Here is a 26,869-nt window from a genome sequence, read left to right as displayed (position 1 = left end):
TTTTAAAAAATTAAAAAAAACAAAATACGATGGTACACTTGGAAACTCCAGGAGAGCTGATGCGGTAGAAAAAGGATCCATCTTTGGAAGAGAGGAGAAGCAAAGGTTGGCTATAAATAACCCAGAGATTAACAAAGAAACCATTCATCCTTAGGGTTGGGAAAGGACACACACAAAATAGGTATCTGAATGCTTAAAATGTTTTTGCAAACTTATAATTGGCATTTTGATGGCAAATAAAAGAGCTTGGGAACTCTCTCCTCTTCTCCTCTTCTCCTCAGGCAGATGATAAAGGATGCTTCGGACAAGTCATAAAAACCAAAGCATTTCAGCTAAGACAAAAAGGCCATGACATGAACATAAAAGTGGAAGCCAAGGTCAAAGAGGAGGGCACAGGTCTGTATTATTTTAAAATAAATGTCAATTAAGTGGGAACTTATTAAACTTCCATTCAGTTTGGTATACTTTACAGAGTCTACATAGTATGAAAACGACAGGTCACTGATCTCAAGAAATTAAATGTTTAAAAGCAGAGGGTGTATGTGTGTTGGAGTGTATGTATATAACTGTGATCAAATTTCCATAAGGAATTTGGGACTTAAGTAGTTAATTCTAATGCAGAGACAGAAGGGGGACCCTTACGCTGGCATTTGATGCACTCTGTGGAGGATGAGTGACATTTTGGAAGATTAGCAACAGGCCGGGGGAAGCACAAAAGCACTCTCATTCTCAGAACGGAGGAAATGGAGTCAGACGATGAGGTGCTTCCATGTGCTTCTGAAAAGCATGGCTAGCTTCAGATATATTTGATAATGACTGAAACAAACTGATTTTTCAAAATAAGGCTAACAGAAGATGCAGGATAAGTAAAGATGTATTGGATGTGATACCTCATAAAATTATTCAAAGATTAGTGGGCATTTTGTAATAACGGATGAGAGCTGAGGTAGAGGTAGAAGGTGAGTTTGGGATAGATAAAACTAGCTTCTCTCTTTTTTTTTCAGGACTGGAACTCACTGGTCATGGATCATGTGAAATAACAAACACCTTAAGCACACTGACATTTACTAAAGTGGATACGCACTACAGGCCAGGGCTACCTTTCTTTGGGCAGGTAAAATACTTTCCCGCATGATCATACTTAGGGGACATGAAATGTTCTTCTGTGTGTATGTTTGTGCAGTTGTGATGCATGTGCATGTGCATACATCTTTACATGAGCGTAGGCACACATGTATATGGGTACACTTGTGCTTGTGTTGACACCAGGAGTCTTCCTCAGGCCTTCTCCACCTTACTCTTTGGCTCAGGGTCTCTCACTCGAACTCAAAGCTTGACAGTGCTGGGTAGTCTAGCTAGCCAGCTTGCATCAGAGAGCCTCTGTCTCAGCCTTCCAAGCTCTGGAATCATAGGCAGGCTGACATTTCCACTCAGCATCTCTGCAGTGCTGGGAATCGGAACCCTCGTGCACATACAAGAAGCATTTCATCCACTGAGCCATCGCCCCAACCCCAGGCATAAGATTTTTAAGAAAAAAAAATTAATTGCAAAATCAAAATATGTTACAGCAATTACATAGAAAAAGAAATAGTAGCAAATTTCATGTTTATCAAGGAGAGTGAACTGTTGAAAAACAAAGCAAATTTTAAACTATCACCTTCCTTACATAACTCTGTAATAGTTTTTTTTTTTTTCTGTGTAGTTTGGCTATGTTCTCTTTGATTCCCTCTTTATTTAAAAAAAAAAAAGCTTTTCTAATGCAATTTTTCCCAGAAATAATTTTTAAAAGTAATTGTGTTAGTCAGCTTTCCATTACTATAACAAGATACCTGAGACCTTTAACTTATAAAGGTAAAAAGTTTATTTAGGCCCAGGGAAGTCTCAGTCCATTGTAAGTTGTGTCTGTGGTGACACCACACATTATAGTGAAGAGAAAAAGAAGGGCAGAGAGAGAGAGAGAGAGAGAGAGAGAGAGAGAGAGAGAGAGAGAGAGAGAGAGAGAGAGAGAGAGAGAGCGAGCCCAGATTCCAGTCTCCTTGGACAACACACTCCCAATGACCCAAGGACTTCAAATCCAATACCAATAGCACCACACTGGGATCCAAGACTTTGGGAAACATTTAACATCCAAGAGCTATCAACAGCCTTTTGTGAGAATGATAAAAATTTTTAATTACTGAAACATTTTTAAAGATTTATTTTTCAGGGCTAAAGCAATGTTTGTAATAGCAATGCTGGTAAATTCTAGGCCAGATAACACAATGGAGTAAACTGCCCTTTTCCTTTCATATATCACCTCAGTTTTGGGCAGTTTTCAACTTTGCTTTCATGACAAATAATCTTTGGACTAAGTTGATGAGCAGTTTCCTCACTTATATTTGGGAGTTTATATCTGACTTTGACTTTTACGCTTTCTTCATTCATTTTTACTATTTCCTATCAAATTGGAAGAGACATAGATAAGTGTGTTGGGGTTTGGCAAGGCCTTCACAGGTAGAGAGAAAATCACGAGAAAACAGAAACATGTGAGTTCCCTAGAAATGAAAGACAGAAAGGAAGATGGTAGCCTAACAGCTGGGAAGTCAGGGCAGGAACTCAAGGCAGGAACCTAGAGGCAAGCATTGAAGCAGAGGCTATGAAGGAGTGCTGCTTACTGGCTTGTTCCTTATGGTTTGACGGGTTTACTTTTTTATGAAACCCTCGGCCACCTGTTGAGGGGTGGGCCCACTCACAATGGACCGGGCCTTCCCACATCATCATAAAGAAAGTGCAGCCCAGACTTGCCCATGGGCCAACCCTAGGGAGGGCAACTTTTTTCAGTTCAGGTTCTATCTTCTAAAAGGACTTTAGTTTGTATCACACTGATATAAAAGTAACTAGCACAAGGAATTGGAGAGATGGCTCGGTGGTTAAGAGGTGGCTCCTCCTGAGGACCTGAGTTCAATTCCTAGCACCCACATCAGGCAGCCATAATGGATAAGTTCACTAAGTGGATATAATCATTCTACATTACATGAAGTTATCAAGACATCACATCACATTGTACTCTAAAATTTATACAGCATTCTTATTCTTCAATTAAAAAGAATAAAATAGGGAGCTGGAGAAATGTGTCAGTGGCTAAGGACACTAGCTGCAGTTTCAGGGGACCCAGGGTCAATTCCCAGCACCCACAATAAAGCTCACAACCACCTGGAACTCAGGGAATCTGATGCTCCCTTCTGAATTCCGACACACACGTGGCACAAAATAAAAGGTAAATACGGTCAATTAAAAAACAATAAAATAAAAATAAACTTTCAGGTTTTAAAAACTTAAGGAATATTTAAAGGAAATATCACAGTTTAAAACTCAGAAAATGTCTCATTTACAAATATAAAGATCTTCGGTAAGGGACAGGGACAGAGCAAGAGGCAGAGATGTATACAGAACAGACTAGAAAGATGGTGTGGCTAGCTGGCATTGGTAACCAGACATCACTCTCCTGTTTCTAGGTTCGTCTTGTCGATGAGAAGAGTCAGCCAATGCCCAACAAAAACATAACTGTCCGCATAGATGTATCTAAGTACCTGTCCAAGTTCACCACTGATGAGCATGGCTTGGTCAACCTTGCCATTGACACGTCCAACTTCACGAATACATTCATGAGCATTGCGGTAAGTGGAAATGGGAACGTGAGGCCTAAAAGGCTTTGGTCAGGGGACTACACAACATGAGAATATATGAGAGGTGCCTGAACTCTGGGGACAAAAGAAATCGTGATAGGAAATAACACAGAGTAATGTGGAAACTTAAATCAGGAAGGCCAGAAAGTTCTGTGTCAGGGACACTTACAGCATGGCCTGCCTTCAGGAACACGAAATACCAGCCTTGTATTGCCTTGAAGTTTTTAATATTTTCATAGTTCTATTACCAGTTAGATTATCCCTGATTCCTTTAGCATAATACGATTTTTGTTTGTGTTTGAACATTCAAATAATCTCAAGCAATAAAGTTTTAAGAAGATAAAGAAGCAGCTACCTACACAAGACCTGTACATAACCGGACCTATCAACACTTCATAATGAATGGGGGGGCTCAAAAGGCCCCACCCTGCCAGGGAGCAGATTGTGGAAGGTTGCAGGAGGAGGGGAATCATATTCCACATTGCCCCCACTCAATCAAATTACTCCCAAGTGGGTCACACCAAAAAAAAAAAAAAAAAGGCACAAAAATAGAGAAGTTCAGGAAGAAGAGACTTAGTTCAATGGTCAATGGGATAAGAAAAATAATAAGTTCGAGGACTTGATTAAGAATATAAATATGAAATTATAAAAGGATGAATAAGTAAAGGAAAATAAGTATCCTGACACACAAATAATAAAGTAAATCTATACAGAAAAAATTATACATGAGCCTCACAAGCACAGTGAGCATTCCTTCCTTCCTTCCTTTTATCCTTCCTTTCTTCTTCCTTCCTTTCTGGGGCAGAGGGTTTTGAGACAGCCCTGCCTGTCCTGGAACTCACTCTGTAAAGCAGGCTAGCCTTGAGTTCACAGAGGTCCACCTGTCTCTGCCTCCTGAGTGTTAGGATTAAAGGTGTGCACCATCACATCCGGCTCAGGGTGAGCATTTCTTAACCCCAGAACTCAGGAGACAGAAGGAAGAAGTATAAGCTTTAAAGCCAACCTGAGATACAGAAGCTTAAATAAACTTAAGATGTTGACTGAGTTTTCTGCCCTGCCCAGTTTCTGCAATCATTAAGTCCCAAAAAAATCACACAGAGGTCTACACTAGTTATAAACTGATTGGCCCAGTATCTCAGGCTTCTTATTAACTCTTACAACTTATATTAGCTCATTATTCTTGTCTATGTCAGCCAAGTGGCTTGGTACCTTTTTCGGTGAGGCAGTTACATCTTGCTTGCTCTGTAGCCGAGTCAGGACTGCAGAAAGAACTTCCTTCTTCTCAGAATTTTCCTGTTCCTCTATCTCCTGTCCGGTTGTCCCACCTATACTTCCTGCCTGGCTACTGGCCAATCAGCATTTATTTAAAATATAATTGACAGAATACAGACCATTAAGAGGGAGGTGGGAAAGCAGCTATCGACTTAAGAAAACAGACTTTTTACAATATTTTTTACAAAAAGATATTGTATAGGTAGTTATATAGACAGACAGACGCTAAACACAAATGTGCTCTACGTTTTCCCATTAGGTCTCCTACAAGGATAACAATAACTGCTATGATAACTGGTGGCTTAGTGAATTTCACACACAAGCACATCGTTCTGCAACTCGTATCTTCTCCCCGAGCAAGAGTTATATTCATCTTGAACTTGTTCTTGGTACTTTGTCCTGTGGGCAAACTCAGGAGATTCGGACACAATACATTTTGAACAGAGACCTCCTGAAGGATGAAAAAGATTTAACCTTTTACTATCTGGTAAGAATGAGAATCCCTGCATCTCTTTCTAATTGCATCAACTCCAGATTTACTGGATTCCTCGCAGACCAGCAGGTTGCAGGACATCAGTGTTAATATTGGAGTTTTGGGGGGCTTGTACTAAAAGATAGACTGCTTCCTATGAAATTACTCAGGCTTTAGTTCATCATTTTTCCTGTTCACCACTGAAATATTGACTCTAAACATTTCTCTATTTCTATGAAAAGGTAACAAATTTACAAGAGTTTTAATTTCTGTTTCATCTCTTCATGGTCCTGGGACCTTGGATAATTTACTGGACTTCATGCTCTAAAATGAGTATAAGTCATCTCACCTGAACACTGGAAACAACAGTCCACGTAATTATCATGATTATATATATCAAATTGTTCAAGTTACCTCATTTCAGAATCAGGCCCATAGAGAGCGAGTTTTGTTTATTTTAAAGGAAGAGTCTTTTGTTTATTTTAAAATAAGAGTAACAGCAGAGGATTTACTTCTGTTTTACATTTACCTCCACTGTTTACCTCACATACAGTAGGTGCTAAAGACATACACACACATACTTTTCACAGATTCCTAGGAATGATAAATATTGAACAACATAAAACACAAAATTGTGTACTTATTATTTAAAATGTATATATGTACATACAGGGAAAAGGTGGGAGGGATATACCGTGATAGAAATAACTCCTGAGTTGCAGTAACATGGTAGTTGATTATATATTGTAAGTGTGCTGAAGCTAGGCAGACAGGCCTTACGATGGATTTCCTTCTGTCTTCAGATCAAAGCAAGAGGAAGCATCTTTAGCTCAGGAACCCACCTGTTGTCACTTGAACAGGGAAACAGTAAGTATCTTCCCTTTTTTATGCCCTCACATCTTGCCAAACCCTCTGGGCAAGCTGAAACCCCTCTCACATTATAAGAAGTGCACGCAGCTCTCACTTATCCCTTGAGGAAGCTGCTCTGAACACTTCTGCATCTTAGGGTATTTTCCCTGAATGAAAGAATATTAAATTTATAACTATTTTCAAAAAGTCAAAAATAATCAAAATGCAAAAATAAAAAATGACCAAAGAAAACTTCTCTTCAGGTATTTGTGTGACAGATCCCTGTTGCTGCCCAGATGTGATGCCACACATTTCCTGGCACATAACATATTTCTGTTCAGAAGCCTCACTGGGCTCAAGTCAGTGTATTAACAGGACCGCCTTAGATCTGCTAGAAGGACCTAATGTCCTTGCCTCTCCTACGTGCCTTTGCCATGTCCTGATTGATTCCTTTACCTTCAAAGCCAGCTCCATCCTCAAATCTCACCTGCCTTTGAAAAACATTCTTGTAGTGACCTTGACTCTACCTGGATAATTCAAACTAATTTTCACATCTCAAGGTCCTGGTTTAGCATCTGGGGAGACTTTATTGCCACATAAAACAACATACTCAAAGATTCCGAGATCCAATGTCCAGGGTTAAAATTCTACTTACCACAATCATTCCAAAATCCACAAATACATCCAACAAGTCAAATTCAGTCTCTCCATCAACAAGTGCCTCAATCCGTCATGGCCTTTATATGAGTCCCCAAATCTCATATATCATACACAACAAACCAGTTCCAAATCACATCATCTCAAATCTTCTAAATTAAGCATAAATACAATCCAAGCCAAGGAGAAAAATCATCCATCTAGAACAGAGTTTTTCAACCTAGGGGTCCTGACCCCTTCAGGGTCACTTATCAGCCATCCTCCATATCAAATATTTACATTATCATTCATAACAGTAGCAAAATTACAGTTATGAGGTATCAATGAAATAATCTTATAATTGGGGATCACCACCACATGAGGAGCTGGATTAAAGGGTCACAGCATCAGGAAGGTTGAGAAGCGCTGGTCTGCAGAGATATGAAATCCACCTAGACAAACAGCCCCAGATCCCAACACAGACCTGTCCTCTTTGGTTGCCCTCTGTCCTCTTAACTGACTCTTAACTTGAAGCCACCCTTCCTTTTCCGCTAACATGGCATGTGTCTGTGGCTGGTTCCAGGTCCTGTACTTAGAGGGACCAAACGCCCTCCCTTCACTTACCCTTTATGACCATGTCTCTTTTTGGGTAAATTCCTCAGGAATCATGTCGTCCTCCTATATGCCACACAATATTATACATCCTGCTGAACAAGGGCTTCTCCATGGCTTTTTCCTGGATAACTGCTCCTCTCATTTTGGCTTTTGCTCAGATGGAGTGGGGACTCTGTCAGCCATACTTATAATCTCTTCAAGGAAACTTTGAAGAGCGAGCTTTGGGGTGGAACATGGTGGCATTTTCACTTTTCTATGACGTTAGCAAGAGGACATCCTTTATGTGGTTTCTCTTTCTAACGTGCAAGCTCCAGAAATGACTCTGTGTTCCTTAGAAGCTGGATAATGTTAGTTTCCAACAATTATCAAGTCCTGCTTGCTCTGTGGTGAGCAACTCTGTTATCACCTTCCCAGCATAGCAGGAAGAAACCAGGTTGGACATCAGGCATCTCTCTGAACACCTCAATCCGTTCCCTACATTTGCTTTCCACATAGCTTCAGGACATGGTTCAACTAGACTTTCCGCCATTGTACTTCAAGAATCCCCTTCCTCCATAGCCCTCACTGGCAGCATATTTTTAAATTCTTCACCATTATAATCATCAATATTTATTGTTCCCACAAATTACTGAGTTTTATAGTGATGTCTCCAAGCATATATGAAACATACTTTAGCCTCTATTCTCTTGCCCATCCTTCTCTTCCCTTCCCTTTCCTGGACTCTTCTTATAGTTCTGAGTCATTATTTTTCCTTATATAAGAGAAACCACATAATACTAATCTCTTTATCTGGCTTGTTTTGTTTAACATAACGTCCTCCAATTCTACCCATTTTCCTGGTGATGATATAGTTTTGTTATTCTTTGTGGCTGAATAGTAATTGTTTGTTGTCTAAATGTACCACATTTTCTTGCCTGTTCATCTGCTGATGGATGCTTAAGTTGATTTCATGTACCGGTAGCGGTGAACAGAGCCAAAGTGTGGATGTTTAGGCGTCTCTTTTGAATGCTGATCTCGTGTCCTTTTGATAAACACTTAGAGTGAGTGGCATAGCTGGTTCATATGGTTAATCTATGTTCCGTTTACTGAGGATCCTCCATGTTGTTTGCCACAGTGACTGTGCTAAATTACATTCTCTGCATTTAGAGGTTCCTTCTCCTCCACTTCTTTGCTAGAGTTTGGGTTCTTTATGGTTTCTTTTTTGCTGTTCTGACTGGAATGAAGTGGAATTTTATTGTAAACACGATTTGCATTTCCCTGACTGAGTAGTCTGTGTCTTCACTTCTGAACTTGGCATGCTTCCGCAGCCATCCACCTCTGAAAGCCGCTGCTCTCTGGTTGATTTGATTTTTCCCTAAGCTGGGGAAGTGATTGATGACTACCATCAAGCCACCATCTTGGATCTCCAAACATCAAGCCGCCATCTTGAATCTCCAAACACCTGGCACTACTTTCAATCTGTGTTTCCTAACCAACTGTTTATACTATGTTACGCCTTCGCTGAGATGTCTACTAGACCATGACTTTCACTCTGCACATTTCCTAGAGGACGTTTAGCCTCATAATTCTACCAGTCTAATAAAGATGCAGCATCCCTTACTCTAAAGTCAGCTCACCATGGGGGTCTTCGTAGGTCTGGAGCATCTCTTCATTCTCTGCAGTGTCTCACTATAGTTGTGTTATCAGTGTGTGTGTGTGTGTGTGTGTGTGTGTGTGTGTGTGTGTGTGTGTACACATATGGCTGGAGAGACGGTTTCGTGGCTAAGAGCATTGGCTGCTCTTCCAGAGGACCCAGATTCAATTCCCAGCACTCACACAGTGGCTCATAACCATCTGTAATTCCAGTTCCAAGGGATCTGATACCCTCTTCTGGCCTTTGTGAGCATTGCACATATATGCTGCACAGACATGCATGAATGCAAAGCACTCATACACATAAAATAAAATATGAAAACCTTTAGAAATAGAGCCATAGACTGAATGGTTTTCCTACTGAGCCGGAGGACAGAATTAAAGCTGCACCTGTAAAAGCGTCATTTGTTCAGCGTGCACTTATCAAGCGCCACATCACACAAGGTGGCAAAAGTGTGTGCCCTTCTTACGTGACCCAAATATAAATTCTTAAGTATTCTAATAACTGTTCTGATATAAAATTGAGAATCCACTCCTGATCCACAATCTCAAATCTTCTTCATTCTCCAGTGAAAGGGGTATTTTCCTTCCCACTTCAAGTGGAGCCAGGCATGGCTCCGGTGGCCCAGCTGCTCATCTATGCTATTTTACCTGATGGAGAAATTGTTGCCGACACTCAGAAACTCGAAATCGAAAAGTGTTTTGCCAATAAGGTAGGTGGTTATGTCTAAGCCCAATCCTTTTATTCTATCCTTTATAAGTGTGGGAAATAAATAAGTAATATCTATTTTCATTTTTTTTTGAGACAGGGTCTCTCAGTGTAGCCCTGGATGTCCAGGAACTTGCTACTAGACCAGGTTGACCTTGAGTTCCCAGAGATCCACCTGTCTCTGCCTTCCAAGTGTTGTGATTAAAGTCATGTACACCATAGCTGTCTTAATGCCCATTTTAAAGTCACCACATAGAGCTCTTTAACTTTCCCCTAAGTACCTCTCAAGCTAGCAGTCTGGTGGCACTGCCCAAAACAGGTGGCCACAGGCAGAATGGTTTTTTTAATTTAAAAGACTCACGTGGATTTCAAAATCTAATCTACAGAAAACTATATATATATATATATATATATATATATATATATATATATATATATATCCATTTATTTTATGCCTATGGGTGTTTTGCCCAGATGTGCGTCTATGCACCTTATGTGTGCTTGTTACCTGTGAAGGTCAGAAGAAGTCATAGGATCTCCTGGAACTGAAGTTATAGATGGTTGTGAACAGCCATATAGGTGCTGAGAAGTGAACCTAGATCTTGTGGAAAAGCAGCTACTGCTCTTAACTGTTAAGCCATCTCTTCAGGTCCCATATCAAACTTTTAAATTATTTTAAAACATTTTGTTACCAATTTTCCATTGAAAATGCTGTTTCACCAAGCTGTGTCGATCTTGTCCCGTCTATCTCCTGGCACACCTCTGATCCTGATCCAGTCATGGCAGAAGAGTGTATGCTTTGAGCGTAGATTGAGCTCCTGAATATAATCAGGGAAATATACAGGTTTTTGACACTGTAGTAAGGATTAAATATAAAAAAGTAACTTGTACAAGATCTTTTATTATGCTCCATCTAAGGAATACTGTTAAAGCTGGGAATTGTGTCAGGAACATGGAGTAGATTCTGTTTGGGTCTTCTGTGAGTTTCGTGTGGTGGGCCTCTTACATCAGCCCCAGGGTCTTCCACTGTGGGTCGTGCACGGTTGCCAGAGAAATCTCGGGAGGGTTAAGCTTTGGCTCACACCACTCTAGCAGTGGGCAGCAGTCCCTCGCTGGTGAGTTAGTCTCCCCTCATCACCTGCCTCACACTCCAGACTTGAAACTGCTTGACAGCATATAGCTGACAGAAAAAGATTACTTTCCACTCAGAATCAAATCTGAAAAATGCCTCTGATTCGCCAAAGCATTGGAAACCTCTGAGTAACACCATAAAATTTCTCAGAGGAAGCTCAAAGGTACATTCACTCCAGATCAAATGCCTTCTCACTCACGGTGATCAAAGGCAACAGAAAAAAAAAGCACTGACGATCACACAAAGGAAGACTCACACACACTCACGAGAACACCGACTGCTTTAGAGATGCCAGGAGGACGGGTCTAGGAGAGTCACCAATTCAGGCCCCTGATGGCGTGGTGAGCAAATGGGGGAGGCTTGAGAGAGTGAGAAAGGACCTGGGGTCAGACAGGGACACATCTCTTCAAACCAATCTATTTTTTCCATCTTTTACTGGACAGAGAGAAACTGTATCTATTTAAAACATCTTCCCGTTAAGACGCCGTGTACACATTAAATATGTACTAGTTTAAATTGTTTTTCTGGCAGCTAGCCCTGCAATGGTTTAACGTATAATGGAAAGCTAAGTGAGAGAGAACAACACAGGGCAGGTATGGTGGGTGCATGCCTTTGACCCCAGTAGAATCTGGGGTACACACTGAGTTCAAATCCAGCCTGGGCTGTGTGCAAGATCCTGTCTCAAATTCACTTAAAAACAAGTCAAATGAGAAAAAGCAAATGGTTCTGAATCCAGGGGTGGACACCGCTCAGTCCCCGAGATGGACAACTCTCCTAGCTTTCTTCTTCCTCGGCTGTGGAGTGGCACACCCCACACGAGATGATCCTCGGCTGTGGAGTGACACACCCCACACGAGATGATTTTCCCTGTGGCTGCAGTGGAATGAAAGTGGCACGTGAGGTTTTCAGCTCAGATGTGATGGACCCCATGGTCTAATCTGCATCCATGCAATCCTTCCTCCTAAAAACACAAAGCAAAAAGTTCTGGGTGTCACATCGTCAGGCTGTTGGGCATTTATCTTATAATTCCATCATAATAAAAGAATAAGTAACTCTCTTCCTCTGAAACCTCACCCAAATTTTAGTCTCCACTGGCTAGGCCTATGCATTAAAGACAGCACTGATTCCAGCATCTAGTGCGTCTTCTGTCAGAACGCACACTCCGTGTCCCTTCTGGGTCCTGCAACGGGGAGCAGTTTTACGTTCTCCTGACATGTCCGTTTCTTGGCAAATAATATTTTCAGTTGATCATAATCCGAATAGCTAACTTGTTCATTTGACATAGATATGAACTGATTCATTCTAATGAACTTAAATTTTCTAAAAATCATATAACAGGTTGATGTCGATCGATGATGCAGATGTTCATCTCAGGACAGCATGATTTCCAAGTGACCCCTTGTTGCAGTGAAATTCACTGACCCAAGTATCGTGATTTCACTGAGCATACTGACAATAGACTTCTGAAGGAAAATAAGTAAAATAAGATAAAGCAAAACTAACACACTGGAATAAGACAAAACAAGCAAGCAGGAGGAAAGGAAATTTAAGAAATATCTACATCAAGGGAAAAACAACAACAATTCCCTCACCCATGACTTTCTATTGGCCAAAGCACAATCAAAACCCTAACAAAATTTGGGACAATTTCCTGTTGTTCTGTTCTGTACTAAGCCTTCAGGTGCTTTTTTAATTTTAAGAAACTTTTTAATTTCCCAACATACATCTTAAAGTGCATATTAGACATTTAATTTTTGATGGCCCAGTAAATCTCCAGTGGCCATCAGCACTGCACTACTTTAGAATGTCACGTGACCATGACTGGAGGAGGCCAGGTGTACCATCTCACCAACTCCTTACAACCTATCCTTTGATAGGTCAGCCACCCAAGGTTTTGTGTCTTCCTTCCCAGGAGTGTTTTTAGTACCATACTAGATTCTATTTCAGAGGGACCAACATCAACTTTCTACATAAAGAAAAAAAAAAGTAAACCCGAGCCACACTTCCGGGTCATTCTGCAGATGCTGAATGAAGAGCCCCTAGAAAAGTTCACGTTGTAAACCTGCTGAGATAGGAAAAGAAAGTGAGAAACTCAGAACGGGCTGGAGGGGAGAGTCAAGTCATCTTTCTTTTAAGATATTGCTCTAATCGTATTCTCTTTACAGGTAAATTTGAGTTTCTCACCAACGCAGAGCCTGCCAGCCTCTGATGCCAACCTGAAGGTCACAGCCACGCCCCTGTCCCTCTGCGCCCTCCGTGCGGTAGACCAGAGCGTGCTGCTGCTGAAGCCAGAAGCCGAGCTCTCACCTCAGTCAGTGAGTCCCACTGCGGTCTTGGGCGTGACGGAATGCTGACATGATAAGGCCATTTTTGTTAACCATGATCACAGAGGACAAGAGCCTCAGCATGATCAGTATGACGTAATTCCATAACAGTCGCTGGGCACAGGGTTTTACAGAACCGTTGCGTTTTACTCTGGTGTTTCTTAACCGGTGAATAATAATTTGGGGTAGGTCTTATTACTGCAGGTTATGAATAATAAAACACAAATAGGATGTGCTAATTATGGAGAGAGCATGCTTCAATACGTTTTAGAGGAACTAAATTTCTTCCAATCCACTTACTAGCCTGTACCAACTCAGATTATGTAAGATGCCGGGCTTTTATGCTTTCTCTAAAATCAAGCACTTACTGGCCTTAAGAGTGGACAAAAATAGTGTCTTTTCAAACATGCCTCCAAAACGTCTTTGTGTTTTCAAAGAAACATCCTTGCTTACTGGCTTTGTGGTGTCTTTAGCAGTTTTCTTGCCTCCAGGTCCAGCACTACTGAGACCAGGGTAGCTAAGATAAAGGATTCAGAAGTCATCTAGTTGTCTCTGTGTGCCCATTACCCTGCCTCCCTCTGCACCATTAACCTGAAAACTGCCAGCCTGTAGCTCTTGCCTTCATAGTCTTTAGACTACATTTAGACCAATGCTGACAAATTCACTTCATTCTTTTTAGAAAGAGTCTCGTATAGTCCAGGCTGTCATTGAACTCATAAGACAGTTACGGATGACCTTGAGTTTTTGATCCTCAGGCCCCCACCTCCCAAACACTGGGATTACAGGCTTGCACCAGCATGCCTTGTTTGTGTAGTGCTGGGGTTGAAATCCAAGGTTTCATGCCTGTTAGACAAGCATTCCACCAACTGAGCTACATTGCCATCCTCTCAGCCCTTTAAATGCTGTATTTATGCATAAGAAGATCAAAAACTTGGACATTCAGTCTTTTTCCATGATTCCCTGCCTCATCCCTTATAGCACACACGGGGCAAAGGTGAATACAACATGGTGGCTTAAATTCCATATTGAGCATTATCCCATTTAAAATTCTTTCAACAGAGTTAACCATATGCATTACGGCATAATTAATTAATCACTTTGTAGTGCGTGAAATAGCAATGTGCCATTTAGCTGATTTTATCATGGATTGTTTATATATAATAACTCTATCTTTGGAATCAATTTCTCTGTGAGTTAACCTCTCAAGAAGATCTTTTAACGAAAACCACAGCATGTTTCTAGTTGTCAGAGGCTAATAGAAGACAATGTTAGAAATCATGGCAATGGAGAACAATCTGGAAGTAAAATAACATTCGTAAAAGCAGGCAGAATAGCAGTCAGTTTTCTTCCATTTGTTTTCCCAAAAGGCACAAGAAATTGCCTACTATGAAGCTGGCAGAACAAAATCAGCTGAATTGTGAATTTGCCATTTCACTATAACTGTTTCTATGTATTACTGCTGATGCACCATGCTTCCAATGTGAACATTGATGAAAAATAAAAAAATAAAAATAAATAAAATAAAATTCTTTCAACAGTAGAACAAGAAACAGTTTCCCTTTGTTCTCCTCCAATGTACAGATCTATAGGCTACTGCCAGAAAAGCCTCCCCAGGTTGTTCATTATGGCGAGAATGACAAAAACTGCATCGTCGTAAACGATATCACTCACAATGGGATTGTGTACACACCGAAGCAGGACCTGAACGATGACGACATGAGCAGAGTGTTTGAGGTAATCCCTCCTAGAACTCTCCAGAGCTGGTTGATAAGCCTGTGTTAAAATGCAAAATCCTGGAGCTTCTAAGCACTACAGTCTTATCCTACCGTCTCTAACCAAACAATCATCAACAGAAAAGACTCTCAGAGTTTGTTACTTTATGCACATACATATCTACCAGAATTTCTCTAGCACCTTAAGTAACAGTGGCTTACCGTTTTATAGCTAAATATGTAGATATGTAAATATATGTATATATTGTATCTTAGAGATTAATACATGAGTAGCTCCATGGCAGCTGTAATATAGGTCATGTGAAAGATAAATTCTTTAAATTTACATTTAAAGAATATATATGTCCTTATATACATATAAACTTTATATACATATGTCTTTATATACATATACATATGTCTGTATATACATTGTTGATCATATTCCCCAGGTATTGTCTCCCCTCCCTTTCCTTAATCCCCCCTTTCTGTGTGTTCCCTTTGTCCCCCAGAATGTTTTGCTTCTACTTTTATAATATATGTAGACACGACTTTATGTATCTTTATAAAGTCTAGGAACCACAAATGATAGAAAACATACATAGTCATTAAAAACATGCAATATTTTTTAATATTTTTCTTTCTAAGACTGGTTTAGCTCACTTAATATGATTACCTACAGTTGCGTATGTTTTCTTGCAAATGTCATGGCTTCATTGTTCTTTGTGGCTGAAAATTCATATATGTATATATGTGTATATATCCCTTATCCATGCCTCTGGTTTTGGACACCTAAGCTGGTTCCACAAGTTAGCTATTGCCAACAGTGATTCAGTAAACACTGGAGTGCAAGTGTCTCCATGGTGGGCTGGTTTGCAGTGCTTTGGGTAAAGGGGTAGTAGAGTCATATGGAATATCGACCTCCATTTAGTCTTTTGGGAAACCTCCATACTTCCACAGTGACTGAACTGGTTTACACGGCCAACAGCAGTGTAAACTCGTCAGTGTTTGCTGTTGTGTTTTTCCTTCATGACCGCCATTCTGACTGGACTAAGGGGAATCTCGGTTTGATTGATTTGCACTTCTCCAGTGCCTAGGGAAGTTGAACTCGTTTCATATGTTATTTGACCACTTACACTTCATTTTTGAGAACTATCCATCTGCTAACTTCATTAACCTGTTTGCTTATTGGGTTGATATTTTGTTGTTTAGGGTTTTCTTAGCTATTTGTATATCACAGATAATTAATCCTCTGTCAGGTGTACAGTTGGTCAAGATTTTCTCCCCTTCTGTAGACAGTGCCTTCACGACCAGCTGACTGGTTTCTTTGCTTTGCAGAACTTTTTAATTTCACAGGGTCCCATTTGCCAATGTAAATTTTTAAGATTAATTACAACTAAGCTGAGCCATGAGCGTTAAATATATCCAGACTGTGAACTAAATTTTATCTTATCAAAATAGACTAAAATCTTTTGTTTTTACCTTTAAAACATATATAATTCTTCCTATAGAGGTCTGCAGCTTAGCTGAAAACAATTTAAGTCCCCTCTCTGGAGTTTCCAATATGCTTTAACATGTAATATTTTCCAGTCTGTAGGATTAAATATTTTTACCAACTCCAAAATCCACAAACCCAGCTTTTGCCAGCCAGTTCGTGCCTATGCAGGAATGGGAGGCAGCTATAGAGGTAAATGTATGATTTCTTTGTCTGCTAGAATAAAAGGAGCAAAAAAAATGATGCTTCACTGGGGTAGGGTGGGAGTTTAAAGAGTGTTTTTATTCAATTGGCTTATACATATATACATATACATCATATACACGTATATCATTTACATGTACATCTTAGACACCACTCAACTCCTTTGGCAATGTATTCACAAGTCACATCTTCTGCCAAAAATAGAACTCAGATGAGATTACTGCTTCTCTCCCTAGCATGCCCTCCCCCCTCCCCACTTCTCTCTTCCCCCACATCCCTCCCCTCTCTCCCTTCTCTTGTCAAAATTGGCTTTTTTTTATCCTAAACATCAATCATCTCGCTTCTTCATATCCCTTCTGTAGATACCACAGCTCAGTCAGTCGTGACAGCATTTGAGGCTTTGGGCCACGCCCAGCACTCCACCTCAGTGGCTGAGCTTCGGGCCACGCCCAGCACTCCGTCTCAGTGGCTGAGCTTCGGGCCACGCCCAGCACTCCATCTCAGTGGCTGAGCTTCGGGCCACGCCCAGCACTCCGTCTCAGTGGCTGAGCTTCAGGCCACGGTCAGCACTCCGTCTCAGGGGCTGAGCTTTGCGTGGCTTAGCTTTAGGCTCGCACAGAAGCTGTTTGTGAGTCTGTTTCTTTTGCCTCACTGAGTCTTGCCTTAAAAGACATCTTTATCCTAACCTCTATGGCGTTTTATTCTATAATTACACTAATGACTTGTTTGACTATGGTACGCACACTCCTTAAATACACATTCTACCCTAGAGAGGCTTTCCATTAACCTCTGAAGGTGCCTTTCCACCTTTGTGAATACATTTGCACAGCTGTTTCCCTGGAACTCCCTCCCGTTCCTGGGCTTCCCATCAACCAATGACCACCTCAAGCTCCACATGGTGAAGTCACGAGGACCAGCTGTAGTGGCACCTGATCCCATGGCGAACAGTGAACTTGTTAAACTTTGTGCACTTGTAGCGTCTTTTCAGATGCAACCCTGGCATGTAGCTGTGTCAAACATTTATGAATGTAAAAATATTTAATGACAGTGAATGATTAAGAAATTTATTTTAAAACAATTCTTTAGTACACCTATGCATTTGCCATTTATTAAAAACAAGGGCAAATAAGCATGCTAATGAGATGAATATGATCGTCTCTCTTGCACAAAGGATTAAATTTTGGATGCGTGTTGGATACTATAGGACCTGAAGCATCTTCAGTGTTCCTCAGCCTTGGCTGTTATGTTAGCTTTATATTCATCAATGCTAACAGTGGCACTTCACAAAAACACACAGTAAAAACAGTAGTCACGTGATTATGGCCATTTCAGAAATGATTGGCAGTTCCGGGCTAATTCCATGCTAAAATTCATTGAACCATTTTTTTTTTAATCAAACTCAAGCCAACAACTCAAACAGCAGCAGTTTTTAAAAACTCAGACATTCTAAACTATACAGTCCAGAGACAGCCCAACCCGATGTCTCTGTGCTGGAAGGAAAATATTAAAACTCTTTATTTTTGCAATTCGGCCATTATGCTTCTCTGAGGGCAGCAGCCTTTCTGTGGAGAACGAAACCAGCGCAGCTCACAGCACACACCAGCCTGGAGTCTGTGCCAGGTGTTTCGAGCAGTGATGGGCAGTGCAAAGTGCACACATAGTTTGCTCAGAGCCAAGGTTACAGCAAAATCGATGACGCCAACTGAGAGAGCACTCAGACTCATAGCACCTTTGACCATGGACTAGTTTTTGCTGTGGCATCTTCAGAGACCTTCTTGCTGTTGCCCGTCTTTCCCAACCTCTAGACTGGGATGCACAGTCCCGCATGGAGCTGGGATCCATTTCTAAGGCTAGGGTGTGTAGCACACACATTCCAAGATCCTACTGTTTACTGCTTGTGTCTCTATCTCGTGCACTGCGAAATGAGTCATATTTCTGAAACCTGGCTGCAGTGAATTTCCTTTCCTGGTCTTTGGTGTTGACTGTCAGTGCCAGTGGGAAACATGACTATCATTTCAAGAGAACAGCCATCTTAGAAAAAGTTATGTTTGCTTTACAAAGAAAAAATATACTCACCACTAGTCCATGAAGCAATAGAACAAATGTATAAAATGTAAAAAGTAATAAACAAAAATATTTTTGAGCCGGGCGGTGGTGGCGCACGCCTTTAATCCCAGCACTCGGGAGGCAGAGGCAGGCGGATCTCTGTGAGTTCGAGGCCAGCCTGGTCTACCAAGGGAGTTCCAGGACAGGCTCCAAAGCTACAGAGAAACCCTGTCTCGAAAAACCAATATATATATATATATATATATATATATATATATATTTTTTTAAAAAGTTATTATCAGGTAGATGTCCCTCTCCTACTTAAGAAACAACAACCACTCAAAGTCAGTTATGAGAATTGGTCTCACTGTGGGGCTTGCGTGTTGTCTTCTCAAGGACCACCTCAAGCCTTACCTATGACAGCAGGCACAACAGGGAACTTCAGAGGAGTGAGTTACGCGATGACGGTAGACTCGGCCATGGAGGAAGACTTTGCAGAGGTGGAAGTAAGAGAGACCGTGAGGAAGTACTTCCCGGAGACCTGGATCTGGGACATGGTGCCACTGGAGTGAGTTGGGTGCCCCTGGGACTAAGCATAGGTGAAGGTGTGAGTCCTGCTCTGGGACTTTGGTGTCGTCCTTGGTTCCGGATCCTTTCGGTTCACTTACCTCACAGCGAAACATTTCTTCTCCTTATGTGGCTCCCGGTTTTCAGAAGTAACAGAAAACTGGAAGCTGTCTTCTCCACCAGGGGAAAAGGAAAGGAACAAAGGAAAAGAAAAAGGGAGGGGAGAAGAAATTAAGAATGGGGGGGGGGAGAGACAGAACGGGAAAAAGAGGAGGAATTCCAGAGAACCCCGAACAGAAGCATCTAGTCCCAAGATCTAGTCCCATGTTTGCTGCACTTGATTTCTGAGTCACCACATTCTGGTTGTTCTTGTTTTTGTTTTTTCCTGCCCTTTCTCCTCCACACCAGCGTATCAGGCGGCAGTGAGCTGGCAGTGAAGGTCCCTGATTCCATCACAGAGTGGAAGGCCAACGCATTCTGCTTGTCCGGAGCTACCGGCCTCGGTCTCTCCCCCACCATCTCTCTCACCGTCTTCCAGCCCTTCTTCCTGGAACTCACCCTCCCCTACTCTGTGGTGCGCGGAGAAGCCTTCACCCTCAAAGCCACCGTGTTCAATTATATGTCTCACAGCATTCGGGTAAGGGCACTTCTCTGGAAGCGAGTGCGAACCCCATCAGCCTCCACTCCATTACCTAGGGCTCTTCAGACCCCTCCTAGAGCTGGGTGACATGCCCTCATTTCAGAAAGGAACTTACTCAGAGAAAAGCCTTCTGGCGACATGCTGTTTTGTAAATGTTCCCTAACTTCAGATATGGTTTCGACATGATTAGTCTTTCCTTTTGAGATTTTTTTTTTTTTGAGGCACATAGTCTCACTGTGCACACAGCTCAGGCTGATCTAAAAGTGCCCACCTTCTTGCCTCAACCAGTAGTATGCTGAAATTATAGGACTATGCCACCATGCCCAACTAAATGACTTTGTATTTAAAGTCTGTCTAAAGAAACATCTCTTCCTCCACTGGTGCAGAAAAGTCCCAGCCATTGGCACCATTCCTATGTGTAAAAATCTAAACTTCCAAGTGTGTGCCAGGATTTACCCATTATGACACATCGCAAAGTCTCTGACCTTGTCTGCACCCTCGACTTCTGACTCTCTCTGCCTGTCTGGGTTTGGGGACAGATCCGTGTGGACCTAGAGAACTCTCCTGATTTCCTGGCAGTCCCAGTGGGAGACCATAAAGACTCTCACTGTATCTATGGCAATGGAAGGAAAACTGTGTCCTGGGCTGTGACCCCGAAGTCACTGGGTGAGTGTCAGAGCTGTTGATTGATTTCATGCTCTGTGTTGCAGTGGTTTGCTCTGGCTGTGCTTTCTCTCCTCTTGCATTTAAAACGACCAAGCAGAAAACCACTGTGTACACTGGGGGGTCGGGGGGGGACACCACACTTAGCACAGTATAACTGTGCTCTTCTGAATTTTCAAATACGTTTATTCATTGTGCATGTGTGCCAGGACATACATGTGGAGGTCAGGTGACAGCTTGTGAGGAGCATGTGGGTCCCAGGAATCAAATTCGGGGTGTCAGGCTTGGCAACAAGCTTCTTCAACAGCTGGGTCATCTCCCTGGCCCGAGTATCACCATTTAAAGCCATCAAAATTTTCTCTCCCAGGGGAGGTGAACTTCACAGCCACCGCAGAAGCTTTGCAGTCTGCAGAACTGTGTGGCAATGAGGTGGCAAAAGTGCCAGCCCTCGTACGGAAGGACACCATAGTCAAACCCTTGATAGTCGAGGTGTGTGAGTACTGAGTGTGTCGTATGACATTGTGCTTGTAATCTGGGTAACTGTATCTCACTTCCAAGATTGTGCATGGGTCTATAGCTCAGTGTACTTCAAAATGTTTAGTTTGGGGTCTTGTTTGGTTTGGTTTGGTTTTGTATGTTATGTATCATTTTGCCTTTTTTTTTTTTTCAACTTTAAGCCTGAAGGAATCGAGAAGGAGCAAACATTCAACACACTACTGTGTGCATCAGGTAAGTGTAACAAAACACAAAATTCTCAAGGTAAGCCATTTGTAGCTGTGGAAAAATCATCTCTGGGATACAGCTTACTCTGAAGAAAAAAATAAACAAAAACTTGCATGCCCTTTCCATGAAAACCTAAAGATATCTCATGAAGAGAAGCCCTTTTTGATGAAAATCTCTCAAAATATGCTTAATTTTCCCAAGGGAATAAAGAATAAATACTATTGATGATATTATCATATTATATTATCATTATTATTATATTTTTAAGGATAAAAAAGAGGCATGGTGAAAAAGTTGCTGGAAAGCTCCTGGTTAGTGACAAGAACTAAAAGCTTTGACCTGGGACAAGATTCTTTCTAAGTCTAGTCTCTGTGTCTGTAAAACTACTCAAACTATGTTGAGGCTATTGAAGGAACTGTGTGTCCTTGTTTGGTTGTACTGTTACATTAGTAATTTAAATATTTCCATACGTATGCTTTGATTGGCAGTATCTCTAGAGTACCAACAAAGACCCCCCAACAGTATTTGATTGATACTGCTAGTATGACCATATAAAGATCTCCATCTAAAAAGTTGTATGCCATCTAGAATGTTCCTCAAGGTGAGGCTTTACCTACAAGCCCATTCCTTATAGAGATGCCCTTCAACTTACAAAGGGGTTGCAACCTATTAAGTCCATCACGAATTGAAAATAATGAGTCAAAAGTCCATTTAATATACCTAACCTACGCTTTCTCATAGATTAGCAACACAATTGTTTGCTCTTCTATTCCTTCCCATGCTGGCTAAGTTGAAACGGAGGACAGCTGTGTCTGTCCAGCATCACTAGAGAGTGCTGCATCCCGCATCACTGGTCCAGGGAAAGGGTGATGCTCAGAATTCTAGGAGCTTATGGTTTCCACTGACTGTGCATCACTATCACACTCTGTGACTGGAACCATCATGAGTTAGAGACCATTCATGGAAATATTCTTGGTAGTCTCATCTACATACAGTGTGTGTGTGTGTGTGTGTGTGTGTGTGTGTGTGTGTGTGTGTGTTCATGTTCCTGTGATGGGTGTATGTATGTGCATATATATGGGGGACAAAGGTCAACCATAGGCATTGTACCTCAGGTGCTATCCACCATGTTTTTGCGAGACAAGGCCCCTCACTAAGCCAGGAAGGTGAGCCAGCTGGCCAGCAAACCCATGGAATCTCCCTGCCTCTGCCCCTCCAGAGCTGAGATTACAATACATCTGGCATTTCCTCCCCACACAGGTTCTGGGTCTCGAACTCAAGTCCTCACACTTGCAAGGCAAACACTTTACTGACTAAGCCACCTCCCCAGACCTAGGACATAGCTTTAATAACAACGGAGTGCCAGAGTCCACAGATTTACATGCTTCCTTGGTGCAGATGTGCCTCCTGAATTCCTGTTTAGCCACCATCCGTGCTTACAGGACTGTAGGTCTAACAGGTACCTCAGAACCACCCTGCCGGCAAAGGGAAGCACTACCGGCCCCACTACGTGCTCCTCCCAACTCCCTTCACCTCATAGTGTGGCAGTTTCGTTCTTCTACATGTCAAGTATAAAAAATTGTATCTGCTTTTATCATGTTGTTTCTCTTCAACTCCACCCCCATCCATTCGCAAACGTGATTGACTCCACTTTCGAGTTATATCAGAATTTACCCACTTCTCGCCACATCTCCTTCTACGGTAGCCCTTCTCTCTGGCTGGCCAATTTCAGTGACATCCTAACTGAGCTGCATGTGGTGGCACATGCTTGAAACCCTGGCCATTAGAGAAATGACACAGGAACATCACAAGTTTGAGGCCAACCAAGGCGAGACAGTAAGACCAGGTCTCAAAAAAAAAGTGAAGTTAGCATTTTCCTAACTGACCTCCTGACCATACCCTCTTGTTCCCTCTTGAAGGGGGTTCCCTTCAAGAACATGTCAAATCCGTCAGAACCTGTCCTTCCTCTGCCACACCTTTCCTACATTCCACGGTCCCAAAACCCTCACCATCACCCTCAAGCCCTCCCTACCCCTAAACATCATGGCCTGATGCTCTGTCTCTCACTCACTGTGAGCCGGTCACACCAACCTTCTCCTTCCTCTTGGGACAATTTATCACACTTCAGGCTCTAACGTCTTTTTCCTTTTGGTTCATTTTTCCTGGACATATCTTACTCCATGACTTACTGATGGGCTCTGAACACAATGACTTTATCGAGGAGTCTTTCCATAGTGAGTCACCTCCCCATCCCTCCACTTCCTGATTGCCCACACTTGACTAGTTCAGCCCTTAAACAGCCTCTTCTAACTTTCTCCAGGAGCCATCAACATCAGTCTCACTAAATACATCTTCACTTACTTACCTAACCCTTCTCGTAAAAGTAAAAGCTCTAAAACGTTAGGAAATGAGTTTTGAAAGTCACCATGTAAGACAGAACCCAGCACAATAACACATTTAACGCGTATTCGTGGGGTTGATGCCTGTGTAAAAACATTAACATTGACAGGAATTATGGCTGGGGAGACGGCTCAGTAGGTAAAGTGCTTCCTGTGCCAGCCTGAGGACCTGAATCTGGATCCCCAGCCCTCACACAAAATCTGAGCAAGACAGTAAGAGCACCTGTAATTACACTGTAATCCCAGTCAACACCAGGGGACTGAGGAACAGGGGCAGGAGGACCCCAGAGGACCACCGGTCAGCCAGTCTGGCTGAAACAGCAAGTTCTAGATTCAGTGAGAGATCCTGGCTCATGGTGTATGTACATACACACACACACACACACACACACAAAGAGAGGGGGGGAGGGAGGGAGGGCGGGAGAGAGAGAGAGAGAGAGAGAGAGAGAGAGAGAGAGAGAGAGAATTAATATAATCCGTACAGGGAAAGAAGGGAGCCTTTGTAATGTATATGCTTATAAGAAAAGCTATAGACATTTAGTACAAATATATAAGCCATATGAACTTTGCCGTGAAAGAAATGGTGACTTTGGGAGAAACTGAATTGCCTCAAGAAATCGCTTAAGGTTCAAGAGAAACAAAAAGATTGCATCTAGATAATGTTGAAGAACAATATTCATGACAACATAGAGTGTTTCTTTCACCCCTCCCCACGCGCACTATTACTGTCTAATATCTCGTTTGTCTTCTTAGATACTGAATTACTTGACGAGTGGTCACTGATCCTTCCACCCAATGTGGTTGAAGGATCTGCCAGGGCTACACACTCCGTTCTGGGTAAGTCTCTCTGCTCCAGCCATAACAGCTGTCTCTCTCTGTGTAAGCCCAGTACACACGGGGCCTCGCCATGCATGACGGGCACCAGATGTTGACTTGAGGAAGGAGTCGCAAGCTCAGGGCTACCCTGTGTGAGAGCAAGGAAGTGAGTTTGACAGCTGCTGTATGCTTTGGTTAACTCTGACAGCTGATAAGGGCTGTGCCTCATCTTCAGTGATCAACAGGGTGACAGTGTGCCTAGCAGATATGAAAACAGTAGTTCCATTTTCCCAGACATTATGGCTCACCAGAAAAGATGTTATCTCTTGCCATTCAGTTTCTTCCCTGCTCTCTGTTTTTCTCATTTTTTTGTATAATTCCTTTTGTTTTTCATTCCATTAGTAATATGCCTTCTTGGTCATATTTTCTTATTCCAGCACAAACCATCTCCATATTCCTCTAATTTGTAATAACCTTTTACTCCTCAGGTGATATACTAGGCTCTGCAATGCAAAACCTCCAAAATCTTCTCAAGATGCCCTATGGCTGTGGAGAACAAAATATGGTCCTTTTTGTTCCTAACATCTATGTCCTAAACTATCTGAATGAGACACAACAGCTGTCGGAGGCGATCAAGTCCAAAGCCATCGGCTACCTCGTCAGTGGTGAGCAATTTTACCTGCGCTCCTAAATGCCTGCTGTTTGGTTCAGATTCGGTCATCACTGTTGCTGTGATTTCCAATCAAATGCCCCTAGCTAGAATAATGACTCCCAACACTGTTGATACCTTTGGAAACATGTTGAGTAAAACATGTTCACTCAATGGTTCTCTGATAGGGTTAAGATAGGTGAAGAATTGCCAGGCACTGCCCCTGTGTCTGCGCTCTGTGGGCTGGCACCCAGTGCACGAGCTTCGGGCAAGGGGGGTGGAGATTAAAATACACAGACAGAGAGACAGCAACACGGGTCATCCTTGAATTCCCCAAGAATGCCCCCTTTATTGTGTTCAGGGACAGATTATATAGAGATAGCCACGCCCCAGGCAAAACCACCAGAAACCACTCTCCTGTCATCAGGAACTCCTGAAGGTCTCGTGCTCAGAGCAGCTGTAGGCACTCAGATCAGGGGATTACAAGAAATTTAGGATCTGGGGTCTCACTGCTCCCAACAAAGAATAATAATTGTCGCCGGGCGATGGTGGCGCACGCCTTTAATCCCAGCACTTGGGAGGCAGAGGCAGGTGGATCTCTGTGAGTTCGAGACCAGCCTGGTCTACAGAGCTAGTTCCAGGAGAGGCTCCAAAGCCACAGAGAAACCCTGTCTCGAAAAAACCAAAAAAATAAAAAATAAAAATAAAAAAACAAAGAATAATAATTGTCTAGTATCACTCTACTTCATAAACAACTAAATTCCCTCTTCAGGGTATCAGCGGCAGCTGAACTATCAGCACAGTGATGGTTCATTCAGCACATTCGGGGACCATGGTGGGAACAGCCTGGGAAATACCTGGTAAGATGAAATTAACAGTGTCTTCATGCTCTCCTGATCCAAGGCATTTCAGGAGTCTAGAAACTGCTGTTCTCTGTACCTGGGATTCTTTTCTGGAAGGGTTACTTATTCTCAAAACTCCAAATGTCATCCCTCCTGACTGCTGCAACCCCCCCCCCCGCTCTGCCGGCACAACTGGTAAAAGAAATAAAGGTATAAGGCCGGAAGTACAGTTGTCCACCATGGAAACTTTCTCACTACCCTTTAGAAGAGGTAAGGTGGAGATCAGGGAGAGAGATGCAGAGCGGTACAACTGGAAGTCATCTGGGAAATGCAGTTTTGGTGGGAGAGTGCTGTGACAGTTCATAAAGAGATAAATTTTGTAAGACCAAAAGACTGAAAACTATCAACTAAGACCCTCCAAAACGGCCTCCACCCAACTGTGAAGACCAGGGTCTGTAGAAAACACATGGTGAACTGTAAAAGTGAGGTGGGTGGCACTGCTCTCGGCCCCTTTTCTGCCTGCAGGCTCACTGCATTCGTGCTCAAGGCCTTCGCTCAAGCACAGTCCCACATCTTTATAGAGAAGACGCACATCACGAAAGCGCTCAACTGGCTTTCAGGGAAGCAGAAGGAAAATGGTTGCTTCCAGCAGTCTGGACACCTACTCAACAATGCAATGAAGGTGATGTCCTGGTCCTCTGGACTGAGTGCTGTGATGTGTAGGGAAGAGGTGATGCCTGGTCCTCTAGACTGAACGCTGTGATGGCTAGGGAGGAGGTGGTGCCCTGGTCCTCTGGACTGAGCGCT

The 26,869-nt window shown here is 42.4% G+C and overlaps 1 protein-coding gene across 1 annotated transcript in view; it reads left to right on the top strand.

The window, feature by feature from the left end:
* Nucleotides 1-26,869, top strand: part of LOC101985935 (pregnancy zone protein-like) — a 47,971-nt gene that overhangs the window by 12,714 nt on the left and 8,388 nt on the right. The window contains exons 9-26 of the mRNA XM_005365291.1: nt 282-396; nt 1,005-1,114; nt 3,495-3,656; nt 5,197-5,424; nt 6,213-6,276; nt 9,712-9,854; nt 13,148-13,297; nt 14,888-15,040; nt 16,609-16,705; nt 19,160-19,331; nt 19,739-19,967; nt 20,510-20,636; nt 21,001-21,122; nt 21,311-21,362; nt 24,509-24,592; nt 25,060-25,236; nt 25,993-26,080; nt 26,588-26,744. Of these exons, the coding sequence (XP_005365348.1) occupies nt 282-396; nt 1,005-1,114; nt 3,495-3,656; nt 5,197-5,424; nt 6,213-6,276; nt 9,712-9,854; nt 13,148-13,297; nt 14,888-15,040; nt 16,609-16,705; nt 19,160-19,331; nt 19,739-19,967; nt 20,510-20,636; nt 21,001-21,122; nt 21,311-21,362; nt 24,509-24,592; nt 25,060-25,236; nt 25,993-26,080; nt 26,588-26,744 (2,430 nt within the window). The remainder of the gene's footprint in view (nt 1-281; nt 397-1,004; nt 1,115-3,494; nt 3,657-5,196; nt 5,425-6,212; nt 6,277-9,711; nt 9,855-13,147; nt 13,298-14,887; nt 15,041-16,608; nt 16,706-19,159; nt 19,332-19,738; nt 19,968-20,509; nt 20,637-21,000; nt 21,123-21,310; nt 21,363-24,508; nt 24,593-25,059; nt 25,237-25,992; nt 26,081-26,587; nt 26,745-26,869) is intronic.

Source organism: Microtus ochrogaster, unplaced genomic scaffold, assembly GCF_000317375.1.
Source record: "Microtus ochrogaster isolate Prairie Vole_2 unplaced genomic scaffold, MicOch1.0 UNK1, whole genome shotgun sequence".
In the NCBI taxonomy this organism is placed as follows: domain Eukaryota; kingdom Metazoa; phylum Chordata; class Mammalia; order Rodentia; family Cricetidae; genus Microtus; species Microtus ochrogaster.
The sequence above is the reverse complement of the archived record's forward strand: the minus strand, read 5'-3'. Positions and strand labels throughout refer to the sequence as shown.